The sequence below is a fragment of the Tasmannia lanceolata genome, unplaced genomic scaffold (assembly GCF_043159265.1).
Source record: "Tasmannia lanceolata isolate RefF3 unplaced genomic scaffold, GAP_Taslan_0.1 ptg000018l, whole genome shotgun sequence".
In the NCBI taxonomy this organism is placed as follows: domain Eukaryota; kingdom Viridiplantae; phylum Streptophyta; class Magnoliopsida; order Canellales; family Winteraceae; genus Tasmannia; species Tasmannia lanceolata.
The window spans coordinates 65,424,954-65,446,265 of NW_027518695.1; the positions used below are offsets into that span (position 1 = coordinate 65,424,954).

General features: G+C 38.5%; 1 protein-coding gene across 1 annotated transcript in view; it reads right to left on the minus strand.

The window, feature by feature from the left end:
- Positions 1–10,312: 10,312 nt before the first annotated feature.
- LOC143849859 (hydroxyproline-rich glycoprotein family protein) overlaps positions 10,313–21,312 on the minus strand; it is a 32,927-nt gene continuing 21,927 nt past the window's right edge. Inside the window, exons 3-6 of the mRNA XM_077359126.1 lie at positions 14,162–14,632; positions 12,978–13,524; positions 12,023–12,063; positions 10,313–10,776 (exon numbers count right to left, since the gene is read on the minus strand). Coding sequence (XP_077215241.1) covers positions 10,738–10,776; positions 12,023–12,063; positions 12,978–13,524; positions 14,162–14,632 — 1,098 coding nt within the window. The 3' untranslated portion in view covers positions 10,313–10,737. The remainder of the gene's footprint in view (positions 10,777–12,022; positions 12,064–12,977; positions 13,525–14,161; positions 14,633–21,312) is intronic.

Sequence of the window (21,312 nt, forward strand, 5' to 3'; positions counted from 1 at the left end):
AGTAGGCTAAAATGCACACTCAAGCTCCCACAAGATTCTCTCAAAAATCAATCACAATTTTAAAGCCTAAACCAATCTCAAATAATCAAATCAAGGCATAAGAGGTTGGTGAGAATTTTTACCCAAAAATGATTCACAAATGATTTTCTATGGTTTGTTGAAGTTGGACAGTGTTCATCAACTGTTTTAGACCCATTAGATGGGTATATATGGTATCCCAACTCAATATGACCGTTTCAGGGGCAAAACAGTTATTTTCGGGTCAAACAGTCAACTAGCCGTTAGACCACAGTGGCTATATTTTTTTGAACAAAAACACTTCTAGGAGTTCCAAGAAATTTCTCGGAGTTTCGAGCAAATTCTCGGAGTTCCGAGAATTCAAACAGAGTATGTGATTTTATTCCCTAGACCATTTCTCGAAGCTCCGAGACTGGTTTTCCAGCATTTAACTTCTAACTTGTAAAATTCATATCTCCCTCATTTCTCATCGGATTTTGTTGTTTTTGTACTCTACGGATATGAGAAAAATAAGAGCTATCTGTTAAAAATATTTTAGAAAATATTTGAAAATGTTTTAAAAAAGTTTTGATGGATTTAGTTGCTGGTCCAGGTTGTTTCTTCGGAACTCTGTTTTGTTTAATGTTGTGTTGAATGCCATATGGGTCCGAACATGTTGGTACACCACTATGGCCATTCACTTATCAATTTAAGTCCTTAAAAGGTGTGTTAGTCTCTTTGAAAAATATATTTTTAGGGGTTTTAAGATGTGCCTTGATCAAGAGAAAACACAAGAGAGAAAGGTGATACATACTACCATTCTAAGTACCCTCTTGAACTTCTCTTAATCCAATCTTCATTTGATCTTCAATGTGGTGCTTGGCTTACTTTGGGATCTTCAAAGTTAAGCTTCTTTCTTTGACACCTTCCAAGGATGATGCCACCATTTGGTTCAAGCTCCTTTGTCCTTTGCATTGCTTGTTGATCCTCCAGCTTTGGCCGTTCTTGATCCTTTCCTTTCTAGCTTGATGCTTTGAGATGATGATGATGAGCTTCTCCTTGGTACCTCCAAGGCATTGTTTGTCCAAGTAAGTTCTAGCTCGTTTGTCCATTTGTTGGTTCATCTTTCAAGCATAGGCCATCTTTGTGTGTGCTAGCCTGGATTGACCTGTGACTTTCTTATCCTTAGCACACCACTCAAGGCAAACTATTAGTCCAGAAAGAACTAATCAATTTAGATTTGTTAATCATCAAAACAAGGTAAGAGGATGAGCCATTGGGCTTACATTACCTATGTGTGATGTAATTGGGCTAGCGGGTAGGGATATGGCAACTACTCTATTCTTGTATTTAAGAAGAGTATTTTAATGAGATTGGAAGAGGAGAGAAATATACAGCAAAGGAAACTTATGTTTCTTGGAGAGTCATGGTTTTTCTCGATTTGAACCACTAGGAGGTCCAGTTGCCTCGAGTCAACCTTTCCCCTCTTTATTTGAAATGCAAGTGTGACAATCCAAGATGGGGGGTGAATTGGTTTATTAAAAACTTTAGGCTTAATTAGATGGATTATTAAAATTAATTTACTAATTAAGCGCTAATTAATCTAACCCTTGTTCAAACAAGTAAGATAATGAAAGCTAGGGTTTAGATGCTACTTTATGCTTGTATGCTCTAACCCTTATTTTATCAAAACATAAATGCAAGCAAAGGGTAGAGATTACCAATCATCACAAGTGCAAGAGAGAGAGGAGGAAATGAAGCATCCACAAGGCAAAAGATTTATAGTGGTTCGATCTATCACAAGACCTACTCCACTCTTCCAAGTTTACCTCCTTGGGCGCTCCACTAAAAAAATGAGATTCTTCAATAGGGTGAATCTCCAAGCCGTACACCCAACTCCTCTAACTCCAAAGGGAACAAACCCTTTCTGCCTGAAGCCTTGCCGAGGGATCACACCCTCTTACAATATCTTCACCTTTGTTAACGGGCCGAAGAGAAGACCCTCGAGTAGAATGAAGAAATAAAAAGAAAAGAACTCTCTTGCCTCTTGGTAGGCAGATTACAAACAATAAAGCTCTCAAACTCTCCAAAGAATAAAAATGTAGAAGCTTAATGGAGATCCTCTTGATAGAATGTAAAAATCAAGTTCAAAGAGGTTTAGCTTTTGATAGATGAAATTCCAAGGGTGGTCCCGAATTGGCAACAAATGAGTGAGAAATTAGGTTGCTACCGAGTTTTAATCTTTTGAAAACTTCAACCTAAATTTAGAAGATTAAGAGATCAAGATAAAATTCAAGCACACAAGTTAAATCTAAAGGTGCAATACAAATAAAGAGCAAAAGTTCAAGAGAGAGTGCACCCGAGATTTAAAGTGGTTCGGTCCTCAAAACGCGAGGCCTACTCCACTCCACCAACCAAACCCGTTGATGGCTTCACTATGTGATCTTCTTAACTTCGACGAAGATCGGTGCCGATTACAATTCCGATTACCTTTAACCTTCGTGGCAATCTTCACCACGGAGAGTGGGCTACGCTTCTCCGAACACTCGCCCGATACAAAGTTCTTGATAAGAAAGAAAGAACAAAAAACAATCCCTCTCAAGGGTTTACAAAATGTAGAAGATGTACAAATTGAGCCTATGATCCAAATCCTAATCTTTAGAGGATGAGAGGCATAATCAAGTTTGATTCACTCTTTGGATGTTCAAATGAAGTTTTAGAGTGTTAGGATTCATTTCTTGAAGTTTAGAATGCCCATATATATAGGAAAACCAAAATATGACGTTCAGTGGCATTGTGGTAATTCCTGGAAAATTCCCAACGGCTAAAAATCCGACCGTTATAGTGTTCTTGGAGTTCCGAGAAATTCTCGGAGTTCCGAGAAAAAATCTCGGAATTCCGAGAATATAAACAGAAGTGAGAAAAATGTTACTGGACCATCTCTCGGAGCTCCGAGGAATCTCTCGGAGTTCCGAGCTCGGAGCTCCGAGAATTCTCTCAGAGTTCCGAGAAGCCTATGTCAAGAAGATTTTCACTTCATGTTTTTGGGCTTCCAACTTCACACCAAGTTAGGATTGTTATGAGGGTTCCACATTGTTGGAACACCACAAGGACAATCTTTTATACATTTAGGGTGTGTGAGATTAACTTAATTATGCCTCTTAAAATCTAAAACTAAGATTGGATCTTATACATTCAAATATGACTTTGATCTTCAATGGATTCTTCAACTCTTCATTTGTCTTGGACTTCGATGTCTTTGGCCTTCATGATGTGGTCTAATGAGATCTTCTTGGCCTCAATCCAAGCAATGTTGTCATAGCACCAATGTGATCTACAACTTAGACAATCAAACACATTAGCGATCATAAATCACTTGTGTATTGGAATCATCAAAATAAGATGGGAATGCCAAGGTGGAAACCATTGGGCTTACAATCTCCCCCTTTTTGATGATGACAAGCACAAGAGATTTTCTAATAAAAAGCACATTTATTTCCTTACACTAGAATTCTCTCCCCCTTTGGCATCAATCAAAAAGATTGGGGTAAAAGAGAAACAAAGGGATGAAATATTCAATTTAAGGCTCCCCCTTTTTCAAGGAAAAAGACAAACCTAGAGCTCCCCCTATTTAGAATTTTTATTCAACATAAGAGGGGATATTTAATTATCCATAGAAAGATATTCAATTTTAGAGCAAGCCCCTAATCTAAGCACATATGATGAAAATCATATGGGGGCTTTGGGAACCCAAGCTTTCTTAGATCCACCGCTATCCCTAATCTTAGATGCACATTGGAATTGGTAATGACCATTTATTCCACAATAATGGCATCTAACATGAGGGTTGGATACGCTAGTCTTATCATAATATGCATGTTTAGGTCTTTGACTAGTCTTCCTTAAGATTATTTAAATAATTTTGTCATCATTTAAGAATCCATGGAGACATAATCTTAACCTTTCATTTTCATTATGAAGATGGGTTATTTGATTTAGAAAATTATTAAATTCATCTTCATAAGATTTGGAAGAGCTTGCCACATCTTGGAGTTTTGCAATTTGGCAAGTTTTCTCATCCAAACAACCCTTAAGGGTTTCAATCTCAAGTTTAAAATTTTCAAGTTGAGCTTGAGATTTGGAAGAAGATTCATTTCTCAAAAAATTAAGTTCATTTTCTAATTTTGAAATAGATTTCTTTTGAACTTTATTTTTAGAAATTTGAGAGTGCAAGGTTGAGCACAATTCATCATATGATATTTTTTCACTATCACTACTAGATGAATAACAAGAGGGGTTAGAATTTACCTAAACTTCATGGGAGAGTGCCATGAGGCAAAAATCATCCTTCTTTTCTTCCACTTCACTTGAGCTTTGTCCCGAGGTGCTCAAAGCATCCCAACCGGCGGCAAGAGCCTTGTGCTTCTTCCAATCCTTCTTTCCCTTGTACTTTGAGGAAGACGACTTGAGAAGTGGACAATCCGGTCTTTTGTGACCAATCTTCTTGCAATTGTAGCATCTTAAAGCTCCCTCAACTTCACTTTCTTCTTTCTTCTTCTTTTTATCCTTTTTATGTTTCTTTCTCCATAAGCTTTTAAATTTTCTTAAAGCTTCTTCTTCATCGCTATCCGCCTCGCTAGAGGATGATGAGTTCGCTTTGGAGGCTTTTAGAGCTAGAGATCGACTCCCTTTTTCTTTCTCTTTCGGCTTCTTCTCCTCTTGTCGGCTAGTGAGGAGCATCTCATGGGTGATGAGAGATCCTACAAGCTCCCCCATGGTTAGCGTCTTGAGATTCTTTGATTCTTGTATAGCGGTTACCTTTGGATCCCAATATGGAGGAAGAGACCTAAGCAACTTACTCACAAGCTCATCAGTAGGATAAGATTTACCAAGATTGGCTAATTCATTAGAAATTTTAGAAAATCGAGTATACATTTCGGAAATACTTTCATGTTGATCTATTCTAAACATTTCATATTTGCTCTTTAACAAGTTTATTTTGGAATCTTTAACTTGTGATGTTCCCTCATGGGTAACGGCAAGTGTATCCCAAATAATCTTGGCGGAATCAAAAAGAGCAACTCGATTAAAGTCATCCGTAGATAAGGCGCAAAACAAGAAATTTATAGCTTTGTCATTTAAATTTGCATGCCTTTTTCTACCGTATTTCATTCTTCAAATGGTGTGGAAGGCAAAATGTATCCATTTTCAACAATATGCCAAAGTTCCACATCTATCGAAAGAAGATAGATGCGCATCCTTGTCTTCCAATGTCCATAGTTGGACCCATTAAAGAAGGGAGGTCTAGTTGTGGAATGGCCCTCCGGAAGTCCGGTTCCATTTCTATCCGCCATTTCACAATTAGAAAGTTGCCAAAGATCTTATGATCTTTCCCTTGTTAAAATTATTAAAGAAAATTTACCAAAGATTTTAAGAAATGAAAATCTTTTAAGGGCCAAGGCTCTGATACCAAGTGAAATTCCAAGGGTGGTCCCGAATTGGCAACAAATGAGGAGTGAGAAATTAGGTTGCTATCGAGTTTTAATCTTTTGAAAACTTCAACCCAAATTTAGAAGATTAAGAGATCAAGATAAAATTCAAGCACACAAGTTAAATCTAAAGGTGCAATGCAAATAAAGAGCAAAAGTTCAAGAGAGAGTGCACCCGAGATTTAAAGTGGTTCGGTCCTCAAAACGCGAGGCCTACTCCACTCCACCAACCAAACCCGTTGATGGCTTCACTATGTGATCTTCTTAACTTCGGCGAAGATCGGTGCCGATTACAATTCCGATTACCTTTAACCTTCGTGGCAATCTTCACCACGGAGAGTGGGCTACGCTTCTCCGAACACTCGCCCGATACAAAGTTCTTGATAAGAAAGAAAGAACAAAAAATAATCCCTCACAAGGGTTTACAAAATGTAGAAGATGTACAAATTGAGCCTATGATCCAAATCCTAATCTTTAGAGGATGAGAGGCATAATCAAGTTTGATTCACTCTTTGGATGTTCAAATGAAGTTTTAGAGTGTTAGGATTCATTTCTTGAAGTTTAGAATGCCCATATATATAGGAAAACCAAAATATGACCGTTCAGTGGCATTGTGGTAATTCCTGGAAAATTCCCAACGGTTAAAAATCCGACCGTTATAGTGTTCTCGGAGTTCCGAGAAATTCTCGGGGTTCCGAGAAAAAATCTCGGAGTTCCGGGAATACAAACAGAAGTGAGAAAAATGTTACTGGACCATTTCTCGGAGCTCCGAGGAATCTCTCGGAGTTCCGAGCTCGGAGCTCCGAGAATTCTCTCAGAGTTCCAAGAAGCCTATGTCAAGCAGATTTTCACTTCATGTTTTTGGGCTTCCAACTTCACACCAAGTTAGGATTGTTATGAGGGTTCCACATTGTTGGAACACCACAAGGACAATCTTTTATACATTTAGGGTGTGTGAGATTAACTTAATTATACCTCTTAAAATCTAAAACTAAGATTGGATCTTATACATTCAAATATGACTTTGATCTTCCATGGATTCTTCAAGTCTTCATTTGTCTTGGACTTCGATGTCTTTGGCCTTCATGATGCGGTCCAATGAGATCTTCTTGGCCTCAATCCAAGCAATGTTGTCATAGCACCAATGTGATCTACAACTTAGACAATCAAACACATTAGTGATCATAAATCACTTGTGTATTGGAATCATCAAAATAAGATGGGAATACCAAGGTGGAAACCATTGGGCTTACAATAGAAAAGTTTTTTGCTCAAGAAAAATGGGATTTGATCTTTCTAAAATTTTCAAAAGCTTGATTAGATAGGTTTTTATGATGTTTATATAGTGTATTTGAAAATATTACCATTTGGGGGCAAAACTGTAAAAACATGGTTGAAAAAGTCAACCTGCGCAGGCCCCAACGGCTAGTTTGCCCGACTGTCGTGGTCGACCGTCCCCATGGGGGTCGCTCTGCGAGGTCTACCTGTCTGCTCAAAAACCTATCTCGGTCGACCAATCCACGGCGGTCGCCCGCCCAAACCCATGACGGAATGCTTCTGATTCCACAGAACCATTTCCATGGTCGCCCGGCTTACCCCGATCGACCGGCCCGCCTTTGTTCGGAGGATGCTGGAATTCCAGCTATCCTTTCGCGATCGCCCGGGACACCCCGGTCGACCGGCCCTGTTTGAGATTCCTTTTTAACATTTAAAATCATGGTCTTTGGGCCACATTTTTTAGTGTGTGAATGGTTTTCAAAGATATAAAAACTTATGTATGAAAACCATTTGAAAACCATTTGAAAACCTATTGAAAGTGCATTTTACAAAATATCAAGATGACTCTAAATACATTCTAAAAATGATACCATTGAGTCTTCTTGGAATGTATCGGTTTCTTTGCACTTTCTTGGACTTCTTCGGCTTGTGAGTGAACATCTTGAACTTTGTCTTGGCTCTTGTTACTTCTCCTCCAATCTTCAATGCATGTTGAATGGTATATGAGGTGTTACCATGGCATGTTCAACTCTAAGCTCCTTCTTGACACTTGCTAGAAACTTGTGGAATCTTCATATTCGAGCTTCTTAACTTGAAGATCTTCAAATGAGAATGTCTTCACTGTAGGTGCAGGCTCTTGGTTCCTTTGCTTCTTGATCCACAAGTCATGTGTTGAAATGAGTTGTATAATGGCGATCATGACATGAAATCCTGTATATAACACAACAGCTCAAAGCAACACATTAGTCCATAAATGCTAATCAATTTGGTTTGCTAGCATCAAAACAATAAGGTAAGTTGAATGATTAACCCATGGGAACCCTTGTGCTTACATTATTTCTCTCTTTTGTCTTGTTAATCTACGTTAAGGTCAATTAGGCACGTAACAAGTGGTATAAGAGCCATCGATCTTGCACCATGTCTCCGTCTTCGGAGTTTTAGGAATCCATACGTGAAGATCTGCTGGAGATTAAAACATTGGTTTTGAAAATGTTAGAAGGACAACTACAATTAGTAGAAGGCTTGAACAAAATCAACATAGCTGTTGAAAAAATCCGCAAAGACGAAGGGAAGTTGAATCTTAAGAAGGTTGATCTTGTGGTGGAGAAAAATGCAAGCATTGATGCCAATGAAGATGATTTAGTTGAACACCATGTCAAGGATCTCCTTCATTTCATCAACCCATTTGATCATCCCATTGCTTAGAGGCGCCGCTATGAAATATTATTTTTTTCTTCTACATTCGATCACAACAGATTTTGAAAGTGGAGTTCCAAAAATCTCGATCGTTATTTTCAAAGATGGAAGTCCAATATTAATCACGTTGCTCAAGCAAATCATGCCCATTACGATTTGGTATACCGGCGGATTAATATATTTTATTTAATATTTCGATTCTAAGGAGGGAAGGAATGTTACGTATATGTTATGTGTATGGGAGGAATTGCAAGGTAGTTATTGTAGGGATTTGCATGTAGTTTTGTGGTAATGTGTTTTAGAGTTATGGGTGGTAGTTATTGCCTATGTGTGATGTAATTGGGTTAGTGGGTAGGGATGTGGCAACTACTTTATTCTTGTATTTAAGAAGAGTATTTTAATGAAATTGGAAGAGAAGAGAAATTTACATCAAAGGAAACTTATTTTTCTTGGAGAGTCATGGTTCCTCTCAATTTGAACCATTAGAAGTCCAGTTGCCTCGAATCAACCTTTCCCCTCTATTTCTCTCTTTTGTTTTGTTAATTTGCGTTACGGTCAATTAGGCACTTAATATTTACAAATCATTCAAAGCCTTCAATTGTGATCTAAAATAGCACCATTTTACATATGCATGTACGCATCTAATGATATCATGAGCACACAGTGGAATGAATGCATGTGTAGGTGTCAGGTGCACATATAGTGGAATGAATGTACGTTCAGATGTCATGAGCAAAAATGGTGGACTGAATGTATCTATCGATCCATGATTGGATGGGTGTGTTGAAAAAGAAAGAGGGCATCTTCATAATTTAGTGGAAACAGAAGCTACTTTATTGAAGGGCCTATTTAAGAACTACGTTATAATACGTTGCATGCATGAATAGCCACCTTTTATTCTTTACAGGTGACTTTCAGTTGGTACACAAACCGACTTTCAGTTGACTTTCTTTACTTTGTAGGCCTTTATAAGTTTAGGGATAATTATATTTACACCCCCTCTAGTTTCTGACACATCCACTTCAACCCGTATAGTTTAAAAAGTGACAAAGACATCCCCTCTAGTTTCGTTTTGTTTAAGGTTTGTCCCCTCAGCTGAAGGTTCGTCCATAGATTGAAGGGTTAGGATGATCCGATGGAGCTGATTTTTTGGGCACACCCTATCTATGTCAGGACCCATCCAAATGAACGCTTTGGATTCGGATATGGGCCCACATTATTTGGATGATCCAAAGCGTTCATTTGATGGGTCCTGACATAGATAGGGTGTGCCCAAAATATCAGCTCCATCGGATCATCCTAACCCTTCAATCTATGGACGAACCTTCAGCTGAGGGGGCAAACCTTAAACAAAACGAAACTAGAAGGGATGTCTTTGTCACTTTTTAAACTACAAGGGTTGAAGTGGATGTGTCAAAAACTAGAGGGGGTGTAAATGTAATTATCCCTATAACTTAGACTTTTGCGATGGGAAATATATTTCCACCTCACTTAGGATTTGCTTGGATCGTGAGAATTTTCTGAAAAAAGATAGGAAAGAAGAAGTGTTTCTAAAAGTTCCTACTATTACACGGAGAAAAAAGATAACATGAACCAACCTTATTCAATTTTTACTTAAGGACCTTCAATTTATGTTACTATCCCTCTAAGCTAACCATAATCACACCATTTCCCTCTAAATCGTGGAAATAAGACACCATGATCATATCATTGCCCTGTAAATCGTGGAAATAAAACATTGCAATCATATCATTTTCCTCTAAATCCTTAAAAGAAAAAAAAATTCCAAGGAAAAAATTTTCCATCGGAAATGTTTTTCTTACAATCCAAACAGGGCCTTAGGAAAAGATAAACAAAAGATGGTGAAAATGCTAAAAATGGGGTGGAAATATCATTACCCTTTTGGGATTTGTTTGCCCTCATTGGAAATGAGACAGTTTTCAGGAAGAAACGGTAAACAAAAAGGGGTTGGAAATGCTGAAAATGGAGGTGATAATATCATTTCCCTTGTGGGAATTATAATTAGGGAGATGATACAAACCACCCCCGCCCCCCCCCCCCCCCCCCCCCCCCAAAGGGCTGCAGTACGCATGCGCCCCCTTTTGCAATGGACCCCAGCAATTCCCTTGTAATAGAGATAAGTTAAATAACCATCACAAGCAGAATAGTTATTTTTACACCTCTGCTGTTCAGATAACAAGCACACAGAAGTCTCCATAAGGTGATATACTATGAATGATTACTTAATATGGAAAATTATTACAGCTCTCTATAATTTAGAGTTTACAGCAAGATGACTAGCTCTCTCATGAAAGAAATCAAAATGATTGTCATTTTGACTGGCTTGGAGCTCCAATGTGCAAGCAAAGGATCGCGCCGCCAGGAAACTGAGACTATGGCTAGGATGTTGAGGAATCACCGAATCATGGGAGAACTATTACCTCAACTGAAGAGCATATCCATTTTAGACTTGTAATATGCAGTTCAGAAGTAGAACATTGTGAAGAAGAGGTGGTGCTTGAGCAGCTTCCAGTTATCTTGATTTCAAATGAGATAATTAGCGTCGGGAAGTCCGAGATTTCGGCTTTGCAGATTTCTGAAATTAAATAACAAGAGAGACAATAATGATTCTGTTATATTTATAAGCAGTTGTGAGCATGCTAAAAGAAATAAAAAAGGAAAAATATATCATTTTGCCAGTTGAGAATCATTTATAGACACAAATATAAAGGGTGTATCCTGGGATATTTAATTTTTTTTCGTTATTAATTTTAAGGTTATATTAGGAAAAAACTGAAAAATATTTAAAATGTATAAAAATATAAAATTTAAGAACAAAATTAGGACAAAAAATATAGTGAATTTACCGTGACATTCGGTAAAAATAAAAGGGAATCCTACATAGAGACCCCCTCAACTATCTGACATTTTCACTGCTAACACTATAGTTTCGAAGTCACCAACGACACCCCTTGAAGTTTCGTTGGGTTTTTTTAATGTGACGGAGTAGACGGATAGTAAGAAATGACTATAATGCCCTCGTCTTCTCCAACGAAAAATTAGGATTTTCATACTTGAAAACTGAAAATTAGGGTTTGATTCAAACCCTAGTTTATTTATCAGCACAAACCCCCGATGTAGGGGTTTTACTTGTCTTCATTCACATCATTATCATGCTTTGCACATAAACGCTAATATTTTAGGGCTTTTTTGTCTTTATGAGTGTTTTTTCTTGAAATGTGTGGTTGATGTAGACATGGAGTGGGGTTTCGTTATCTGTGGTGGGGGATGTTTTGAAGAAGAGCCACTTGATGCCATTGAGGAGGAACAGTCAACTAGGAAGAAACAAGCTTTGACGGAAATGGTGTAACCCTAATCCCTTTACAAATGACTTAAAACCAGTGAGGAGGGTATTTTTGTCCTCAAAATATTAACCCAGGTTAGTTTGAGTCATTCCGTGAGGTTAAAGTGACGGACTATCAACGGAGGGGGTGCACTTAAATGTGTCAAAAAGTTCAGGGGGTGTACTTAATGAAACTATAGGGTTAGAAGTGAAAATGTCAAATAGTTGAGGGGGTCTATCTGTATTTTTCCCAAAATAAAATATGAAGATATCTCGAATATTTGTCAAAATATGGAGATATCTCGATGATTTGTCAAAATCTCGAAAAAAATTTGAGATTATGCCGTTTTATCAAAAAATTGCAAAATATCGTGATACTTCCTGAAAATGTCGGGTATATTTGTGACTATTCAATCATGCTCACGAACCCTAGCTGCCCTTAGGGCAAGGTAAAAACTAGAAGTTTAATCAAAGATCAAGTTAGAGCAATTTTACTCACAGATACAGGCCCAAAGCTTGCCCCTGATCCAGTCGCAGCACCTAAGAATAGATAAAGAAGAACTTGTTACACTAGCAAAATTCAGTCCGACAGACATTTCAACAATCAATCCCTCAGTATCTTGTACGAATCAATCTAACTAACATCCAAGAGTGCAAATGTCAAACAGATATTTAAATTGAATTGCCATAGGATGTCAGAAAGAAAGAACATGATCCAATATATTCAACTTAACCAGAGACCCTATATTAAATATTTCCATGAAAACATGAGCATGCAAATATAAAACATATAGTCCACCAATAAAAATAAAAAACATATAGGCCCCATTTGAATTGCAAGAAAAAACATTTCTCGCAGAAAAAAATTTACTAGGGATATTTTTTTTTTGTTTTAACAATTTAGAGAATAATAATATGTTTATGGCTTATTTAGAGGGATGTCATTCAAGATTGAAGTTCCTCCAAATAAAACTTGTTAAGTCTAGTGGTTAGAGTTACTTTTTTCATGTGTAATCGAACAATGGAAAAGCAGGAAATTCTGGAAAAGTTTTTCTTTTCCAAACTTTTCTAGAAAACTCCTGCAATCCAAACAGGGCCATAGTGAATTTTTTACAGCTGTAAATTTGAATCTATGGCCTTTTGAATTTTGAATAGAAGAAGAAAAGAAAAGTCCAGATTGTTCACCCATCTCAAGGAAGTGTTTTTCTTCTACGTGGCATAGAAAGAATATTGTTCACTCATCCCAAGGGAAGTGATTTTCTTCTAGGTGGCAAGAAAAGAACATAAATTTATGATTAGATAGAAAAAAATCATTTGCCTGTGTAGGTCCGTAATAAATGAAACATCCAAGGCATCAACAATATGTTTTTTTCCCAGTTTTTTTATCCCAACTGTAAACTAAAAAGAACGATGGCATAAACAACAAAAGAATCAACTAAGCTCCAATGGCATACCTGAGACAAAAGATGGCGTTGAAAAAAGTGGAGAGCTTCCAATGGCAGGGGTTGAAGCGAACGCTTGAGTACTAGCCCCGAAGGAAGATGGAGTCTGGGTGGACCCAAACAATGACGTAGAGGCTGACCCAAAAAGTGAAGATTGGGGTGAAAAGGCCGACGTCCCAAATAGGGTAGATGACTGCGTAGATGATGTTGGAGTAGAAAAGAGGAAAGATGATGCCGTAGAAGCTGAAAGAGCAGATTGTGGGGTACCAAAAAGTGAAAATCCACTCCCGGACATAGCCGGAGAGGGTCCCACAGAAGGTTGTGGGACACTGGAAGTTGCCGGTGTTGCTGAGCTCGCAAATAAACCGGCAACTTGAGTTGATGGTTGTGAAATTGCCGGTAAATGCAAGGTCGGATGAACTCTTCTGGCAGCGGCTTCTTGTTTGGCTGTTTCCCGTCTATCAGCCTCAAGAAATGGATCATTGCCATCACCACGCCGTCGCTGGTCGGCAAGATAAGCTGTTTTCATAGATTCGATGTATTGATGAAGACTCTCCACCTGAACACACAAGGTAAACAAAATAAAAGCCAATTTATTAGAAGCATAACAAATAAGATATGGCAAGACCAAGAATGGAGGAATGCTAAACTCAAGGGCACCCTTGCAAAAAAGTGCTGAAAGGGCGCCCCCACTGCCTGTAGGTCACCAAAGTGCATTTAATACTCTTTGACTTGCAGCCATTATAAATGCACTTTGGTGACCAACAGCCAATGGGGAGCGCCCTTTGAGCCCTTTTTTGCAAGGGCACCCTTCAGTTTAACATACCTCCAAGAATATCACTAACAAGGTGCCATGTCTCATAATCAATCCATAAGGTATTTAGACGAGATGAAAGAAAGAATCGACATAGAAACTTTACCGTGCAACATATAACTGGGATTTCTAAGCAATTTCACTGAAAGCCATTTCGCAGCTCACTTTTGCCAAAAGAGAACAGCCACCTCAGATGAATTAAATGAATGAGACAAAATCTGCAAAAAAGTGAGCCTGTGTGTCATTCATTTAATTTATCTGAGGTGGCTGTTCCCTCCTGCAAAAGGGAGCCGCCAAAGGGCTTTCCGCGAAATTGCCTAGCAAATCCCGCATAAAACTATCATACAACAATCAGGGTTGAAGTGTTTATATAACATCTTACCTTGGCAGCCACATGAACAAAGAAATCATGCACATTCGACATAACTTTTGGTAGAGACTGCAATAATGACAAGTCTGAGCTGGAAGAGTTTTCTGCATTATCTGAGAGGAGGAGCTGCTCTAACTCTTCAATCCACTGCCTACATTCGGCAAGATACTTCTCAAATCTGGCAACAGTGTGCTCCAAAAATGGAGATGGTCTTTTTGGGATCCCAGTGTAAAAATCATAAACCGGTATTATAGAGTTGGACACCAGTTGACTAGTTTGGTTGGAAACTGTCGCTGCACCGAAATTCTGGGTTGGAGCAGTAACGTTTTGAGTAGCCATATTTGAATGGAGAAACCTTGGCCTAAGGATCATAAATGAACGAACCGCAACCTCTGTGTTTCTCATCATTTCATTCACGACAGTCATTAGCTCCTGCAATAAAATTTTCTCTCTCTCCATAGCAGTACTAATTCCTCCGAGTTCCTATCAATCAACAAAAAACTCAGTATAGGGTGGAACTAAAATCCCAAAGATGACGTCAAAATCCATGTATTTTGAACAGCATCAATCTGAGAAATGAGAATCAATCTCGATGGACGCCCTGACAATATAATTTTGTTAGATGCAGCATAGCAACACAATAAGAGTAAAGCCCTTTTAGTAAATATATAAAAGCTGAATGACATGAGTTGACACACTTCTTATATGAGGGTTAAATTTTACAGAAAAATTATATCATAGTGCAACATAGAAAGAGTTTTTTATGGGATGCATTTATAGGTTACGAACCATAGAGATAGATCATTGCTCACATCAGATCATTGTTAAGGCAAATGATACCAAGACACACTTGCGTAAAGGTTGTTCCAAAAATCCTTTCTGGTGCTGCCGCATGTACCTAAATAGCCTTAGTCATTTGATTAAAAAGATAAGGTATTCTTGTAATGAAAAAAAAGTTATTGATGTATGGTCAAACATATAGCATTAGGAACATCCCTGACAGGCATGTGCTCCTAGCAGCTCGCATTGTTAAACATTGGCGTAGAGAGTACCGCAACATGTCACCTCCCGATTGCACCTTGCCTACTGATTTCCTTAGCACCACTCTATTGTGTGTGCTTTAGCCTACTTACTCAAAACTCCCCCGTGTCATCGTGTATTCCCCCGAGCCGCCTTTTACCTTGGCCGCATTCTTGTTTGAGTTCGCTTTTTTCCATACAAATTAAATCGAAAATTCTTTTATCTCTCCCGAGTTATGAAAACATCAACCGAATACTCAGCAGTGTCAACCGAGTACTCGATCGTGTTTTGCCGAGTCGACTAGGATTTGTTTGGCCGCAAAAATGCAGTTTTCGATGTGATTGTGCCCCCATCCAAAAATAATAGCTAAGCTCAGAAGTGATCGTATCATGGTTGCTTTAACTATAGGATTGAGTTCCTTCATAATCAAGACCAAGTTTCTTGATGTATCCTTTTGAAACGAGTTTGGATTCATTTAGGGCTTGCTTGTGCAGGTGTTCGCGGGTATAGAGCTTCTCATAACGTTGCACGAGGCATGTATTACCAGGCTTTGTAGCTGGCACGAAGAGAGACATCGGGAATATTGTTGGAATGAAACCAACTAGGTTGGAGGGAGAAGCTGAGTTTCAAGAAAAGAAGATTGTTCTCTTGATGCCAAAACACACAAAGAAAATAGCCCAAGTTGTTGTACTACTCAATAGCCTTCAAATTTCCCTAAAATGGCTTACATATGAAGAAGATACAAGGTCCAAAATATAGTCTACACTACAAATCCGAGATTAACTTTTCTTAATTATACTTAGATTTTCTAAGCACCACTAACACGCTAATACATGAAAAGTAAATGACAAGCACAATTCCAAAACACAAAACATAGTCCCTAGGCCATTAAATCCCAGAAGGGAGATTTTCAATGTGGTCAAGTCTATCTTCCAAGCTTCTAATGTGAAAGTAAATGAAAAACAAAGTTCCAAAGAAGTCCAAGAGTCAAATTGATAGATGGTCAAGATCTAGTGGTCAAGCTTAGATTTCCAAAAGCCCCCCTTAAGCTAGAGTGCTAGACCTAGACCACTACAATACCGAGTTTTGCCTTCATCTTGATGAATGTATCGATCTTCAAGGCCTTAATAAAAATATCTGCAACTTGATCTTTAGTTTTACAAAAATGAACGTTGACAACTCCATCATTTACCAAGTCTCGAATGAAATGATACTTGATCCTTATGTGCTTACTTTTGCCATGAAAAACTGGATTCTTTGTGAGTGAAATCGCCGAACTATTATCACAAAATAAACTTGTACCACGTTCTTGCGGATGTATGAGTTCTTCTAATACCCATCGTAGCCAAAGAGCTAGAAAACCCGCCAAAGCTAATGAAATGTACTCCGCTTCCGCCGTAGAAAGAGCAACAACCAATTGCTTCTTTGATGCCAATGAAATTGCGCCCGACCCAATGTTAAAAACACAGGCGGAAGTACTCTTGCTATCATCAACACTTCCACCCCAATCACTATCACCATAACCAACCAAACTTGAATCTTCAACTCTTCCATAGCGTATCCCATGATCAATGGTTCCACTTACATACCTTAGGATTCTTTTATCGGCTTCCCAATGACTTCTTTTTGGTGATTCCATAAATCTACTAATCATACTCATCGCAAACATAAAATCCGGTCTTGTAGCCGTCAAATACATGAGACTACCAACAAGACTTCTATAAAGAGCTGCATCAACTGCTTTCTCATCTTCATTCTTGAATAGTTTCAAGCCAACTTCCATAGGTGTGCTAATATGTGTAGCACCTTCCATTATAAACCTCTTTAGCAAATCTTTTGCGTACTTCTTTTGAGAAATAAAATTCCATCATTTCTTTAGTAGACCTCAATACCAAGAAAGAAATGGAGAAGACCCATGTCGATCATCTCAAATTCTTGCATCATATTTCTTTTGAATTCTTCACACATGCTTGAACAGTTACCGATAAATATCAAATCATCAACATATAAGCAAACAACAAAAAATTCACCTTGGGTGTTCTCTTTGATGTAGAGGGTGTGTTCATAAGGACATCTTTTGAAACCATTCTCCATGAAATATTCGCCAATGCGACTATACCATGCTCTTGGCGCTTGCTTCAAGCCATATAAAGTTTTTTTCAATCGGCACACTTTGATTTCTTCACCTTTCTGCACATAATCGGCAGGTTGATCAACATACACCTCTTCAAGAAACCCATTCAAGAATGCCGATTTGACATCCATTTGATAAACCTTCCAACTATTTTGTGCCGCCAAAGCTAGAACCATACGAATTATCTCACGACGAGCAACGGGAGCAAATACTTGTTTGTAATCAATGACATACCTTTGCTTATAGCCTTTTACTACTAAGCGAGCTTTATACTTTTCAACTTCACCACTTGCATTCAACTTTGTCTTGTATTCCCACTTCCAATAGTCTTTTGCCCATTTAGAAGCTTTGTTAGTACCCAAGTATTGTTCCTTTGAATTTAACACATTTCTTGATCCATTGCTTGGCTTCACTTTTCTTCTTGACATGCCTCCTCAAAGCTAATTGGATCGGCATCGGCAAACAAAGAAAAATTTACCGACTCTTCTAGACTTTTCATAGATTTCTGTTATGCTTTTTGTCTTCTTTGGAGGAGAGTCAAGGCTTGTTGAAGACGATGAAAATGATGGAGCCAAAGAAGATGGAAAAGAATATGGAGTGATAGGAGGAGTCATAGCCTCTTCATTTTCTTCAATTCCACCATCATGAGTATCTTTGCTTTCACCCATATCTACAAAAACATCTTTCTTCTTCTCACTTTGATTCATATTCCAAGGCTCTTCTTCATTAAACTTCACATCCCTACTTATGACAATCTTCTTAGTCATGGGATTGAATAACTTGTACGCTTTTGAACTTTTACTATATCCAACAAGGATACATTTTTCAGATTTATCATCCAACTTTCTTCTTGTTCCATCCGGCAAGTCAGAGTAGACAATACTGCCAAAAATTCTCAAGTGAGAAACACAAGGCTTATGACCACTCCAAGCTTCTTGAGGAGTCATACCTTGAACACTTTTTGATGATGCCTGATTTAAGAGATAGATGACACATGCAACGGCTTCCGCCCAAAACATATTAGGCATCCCTTTGGTTTTCAACATACTTCTAGCCAATTCCATAATCGTTCGATTCTTTCTTTCGGCAACCCCATTTTGTTGAGGTGCGTACTGAGTAGTAAGTTGATGCTAAATCCCATTCTCTTTCAAGAAATTCTCAAACTAATGAGAAAGATATCCATCACCTCTATCGGAACGCAAAGTTTTCAACATGAAACCACTTTGCCTTTCAACCAAGCTCTTAAAAGTTTTAAAGTATCCAGAGACTTACAATTTTTCTCAAAGAAAATAAACCCAAGTCTTTCTACTATAATCATCAATGAAGTGAGAAAATATCTATTACCTCCAATTGATGTTGTTGGCATAGGCCTGCATAAATCCGAATGCACTAGCTCAAGAGGATTTGATGCCCTCCAAGCCTTTCCAACGGCAAAAGAGTCACTCCCTCACACACTTGATCTTGGGCATGCCTCTAACCATATGCTTCTTGTACATTTGAGATAAAGTGCTAAAACTCATATGACCATAGCGAAGATGTCATAGCCATAACATAACTTTGACAATAGTGTTGAAGCAAGGAAGGCCTTCACTTTGAAACTTAAGAGGAAACATCTTGTTTTGAGTCATTCTCACATTGGCTATGAGAACATGATTTTTGTCTTTGATTTCACATACATCTTCCTTAAAATGAACATCATGACCTTTCATTAAAAGTTGCCCAACACTCAAGAGATTGTGCTTTAGACCGGGAACATAGAAAACATTGGAGATCGCTTGACGCCTTTCTTTGTTTGTGTAAGCTCAAGGGTACATCCCTCTCTTGGTTTGATGATCAACAAACCCAAATTGATGGTAGTTTGCTAATGGTTGTTCAAGTGTTGTGATTAAGACAGGGTCCATTTATGTCAACACTTGAAGCAAGAAAAACAAGGGATAGTGTTGGAGAAAGTCAAGTCTTGGTGGTCTCCCTTCAAGTCGTATGGTGTATTGAAGAATCAAGGGATCCACAAGGGCAAGAACATGTTTGAAGACTATCTCAAGACAAGGAGAAGATCGTGCAAGCGCCAAATTAGATTGAAGATCAAGAAGACCCAAGGTTATAATTCGTAGAATGGGAGTCCTCTTGGCATTTTGTGTTTGCATGTTTTAATGTTTTCAAATCATCTCTAAAACCATTTTTCTAAGTGCATAAATGTATTTGAAAACACATGATTAAAGCCCAAAGACCATGGCCCAAAAGCCCCTGTATTTCAAAGTTAAAAACATAATTTCACTCAGGCCCGGTCGACCGGGACATGCCGGGCGACCGCGAGATGCTTATTGGAATGTCAAGACATCTCGAAATTTATCGGGCTGGTCGACCGCAAACCCCTCGGTCGACCGCGAAAAGTTTCTAGGCAAAATTAATTTTTAGAAACAGTAAGCGCATGGCGGGCGACCGCGAAGGTCTGGTCGACTGCGTAACCTTTTTAAACCAAAATATTTCTAAAACAATAAGCTATCGGCGGGCGACCGCGACCACCTCAGTCGACCGCAGCGACAAAGATTTTGAATATTAAAAAGAGCACCCGATGAGGGCGGGCGACCGCAATGGCTCGGTCGACCGCGGCGGACTCGCAACAGAGTCGTTGGAGTGTACAGTGGGTAGGTGCAACCACGCAATTTTATTACAATTTTGCCATTATTCTCTCCCAAATGAACTAGGGCTATTTAAACCCCATCAAAGACCTTCTCTAAACACCTTTTGAATATTTTTGAATATCAAACTTAAAACTTTCTCTTGGAAATTAAAAGGATTCCTCTTCAAATCTCTTGAGCATTTAAACTTGCATTCATTTCTTGTCAAGAGGTTCTCCCTAAGATTTTAGTGTTAATCATTGGGTGACTTGTGAGCTTTGAGAGTTGTATATGCCTATAAGAAGCTTGAGTATTCTTCATTTTCCATTCTTCTTCCCTTTATGTGTATGTGAGATTGCAAAGAGTTTCTTGCTTCAAGGCCGGAATGCAACGAAGAAGAACATCTTTGGAGGTGGATTTGTAATACAAAGGTGTGTCCCCTTGTGGAGGTGGTGAATGTGTATACGCTTTGTGAAACGGCGTCAAGGATTCTTACCATAGTGGAGAAAATCCCAAGGAAAGGCGAAGTACTTGGGTAGTGGAGTAGGTCAAGTTGTGACCGAACCACTATAAATCATTGTGTGGTCTCCTTACTCTTTCTTCTCTCTCTTGTGGTGTTGGTAATCTCTTTCCCTTTTATTTTTTATATAACTTGAACAAGGGTTAGAACTAATTAGGCCAAACTCAGTTGCCCTAGCTTTTCAAATAGAAAAATTTGAAAACACCAATTCACCTCCCTCTTGGTTGTTGCCCTTCGGGATTTCAGTTTGAACAAGAATATCACTACTTCCCCTTACGGAAAGTCTTTTGTCATCATCAGTTCGAACTTCACTTTAGAGTTTGAACAAGAATATCACCACTTCCCCTTACGGAAAGCCTTTTGTCATCACCAGTTCGAACTTCACTTTGGAGAGATTCATCCAACTTTACAAACACGCCTTTGTTGCCGGCCATGTGGTTACTACAACTACTATCAAGATACCACGTCTCATCAAGGGCCACTTCTTGCACATTACAAGCAAGAAAAAATGTCTTCTTTACTTTCTTCCTTCTCATGCATAAAAGTAGATTCTTCCGCCAACTTCTTTTTACAATACTTCATGGTATGACTATATTTCTTACAATGATAACATTGAATTTGTGGGGTCTTCCTCTCCCTCTTCCTCTTATAGAAGAACCACTTTCATCTTCTTCATATTCTTGATTTCTTTCTCCACTATTTCTCCCTCTTCCATGAAAAGAATTTCTTCCTCTTCCTCTTCCTCTTCCTCTAGAGCCTCCCCTAAAAGAGACTTGAGTTTGAAAAGCTTGTTCTAGAGGAGAAGAATCAAATTGCTTCATTCATAGTTCATGGGATTGGAGCGATCCCTACAAAATTTCTAAGGATAAAG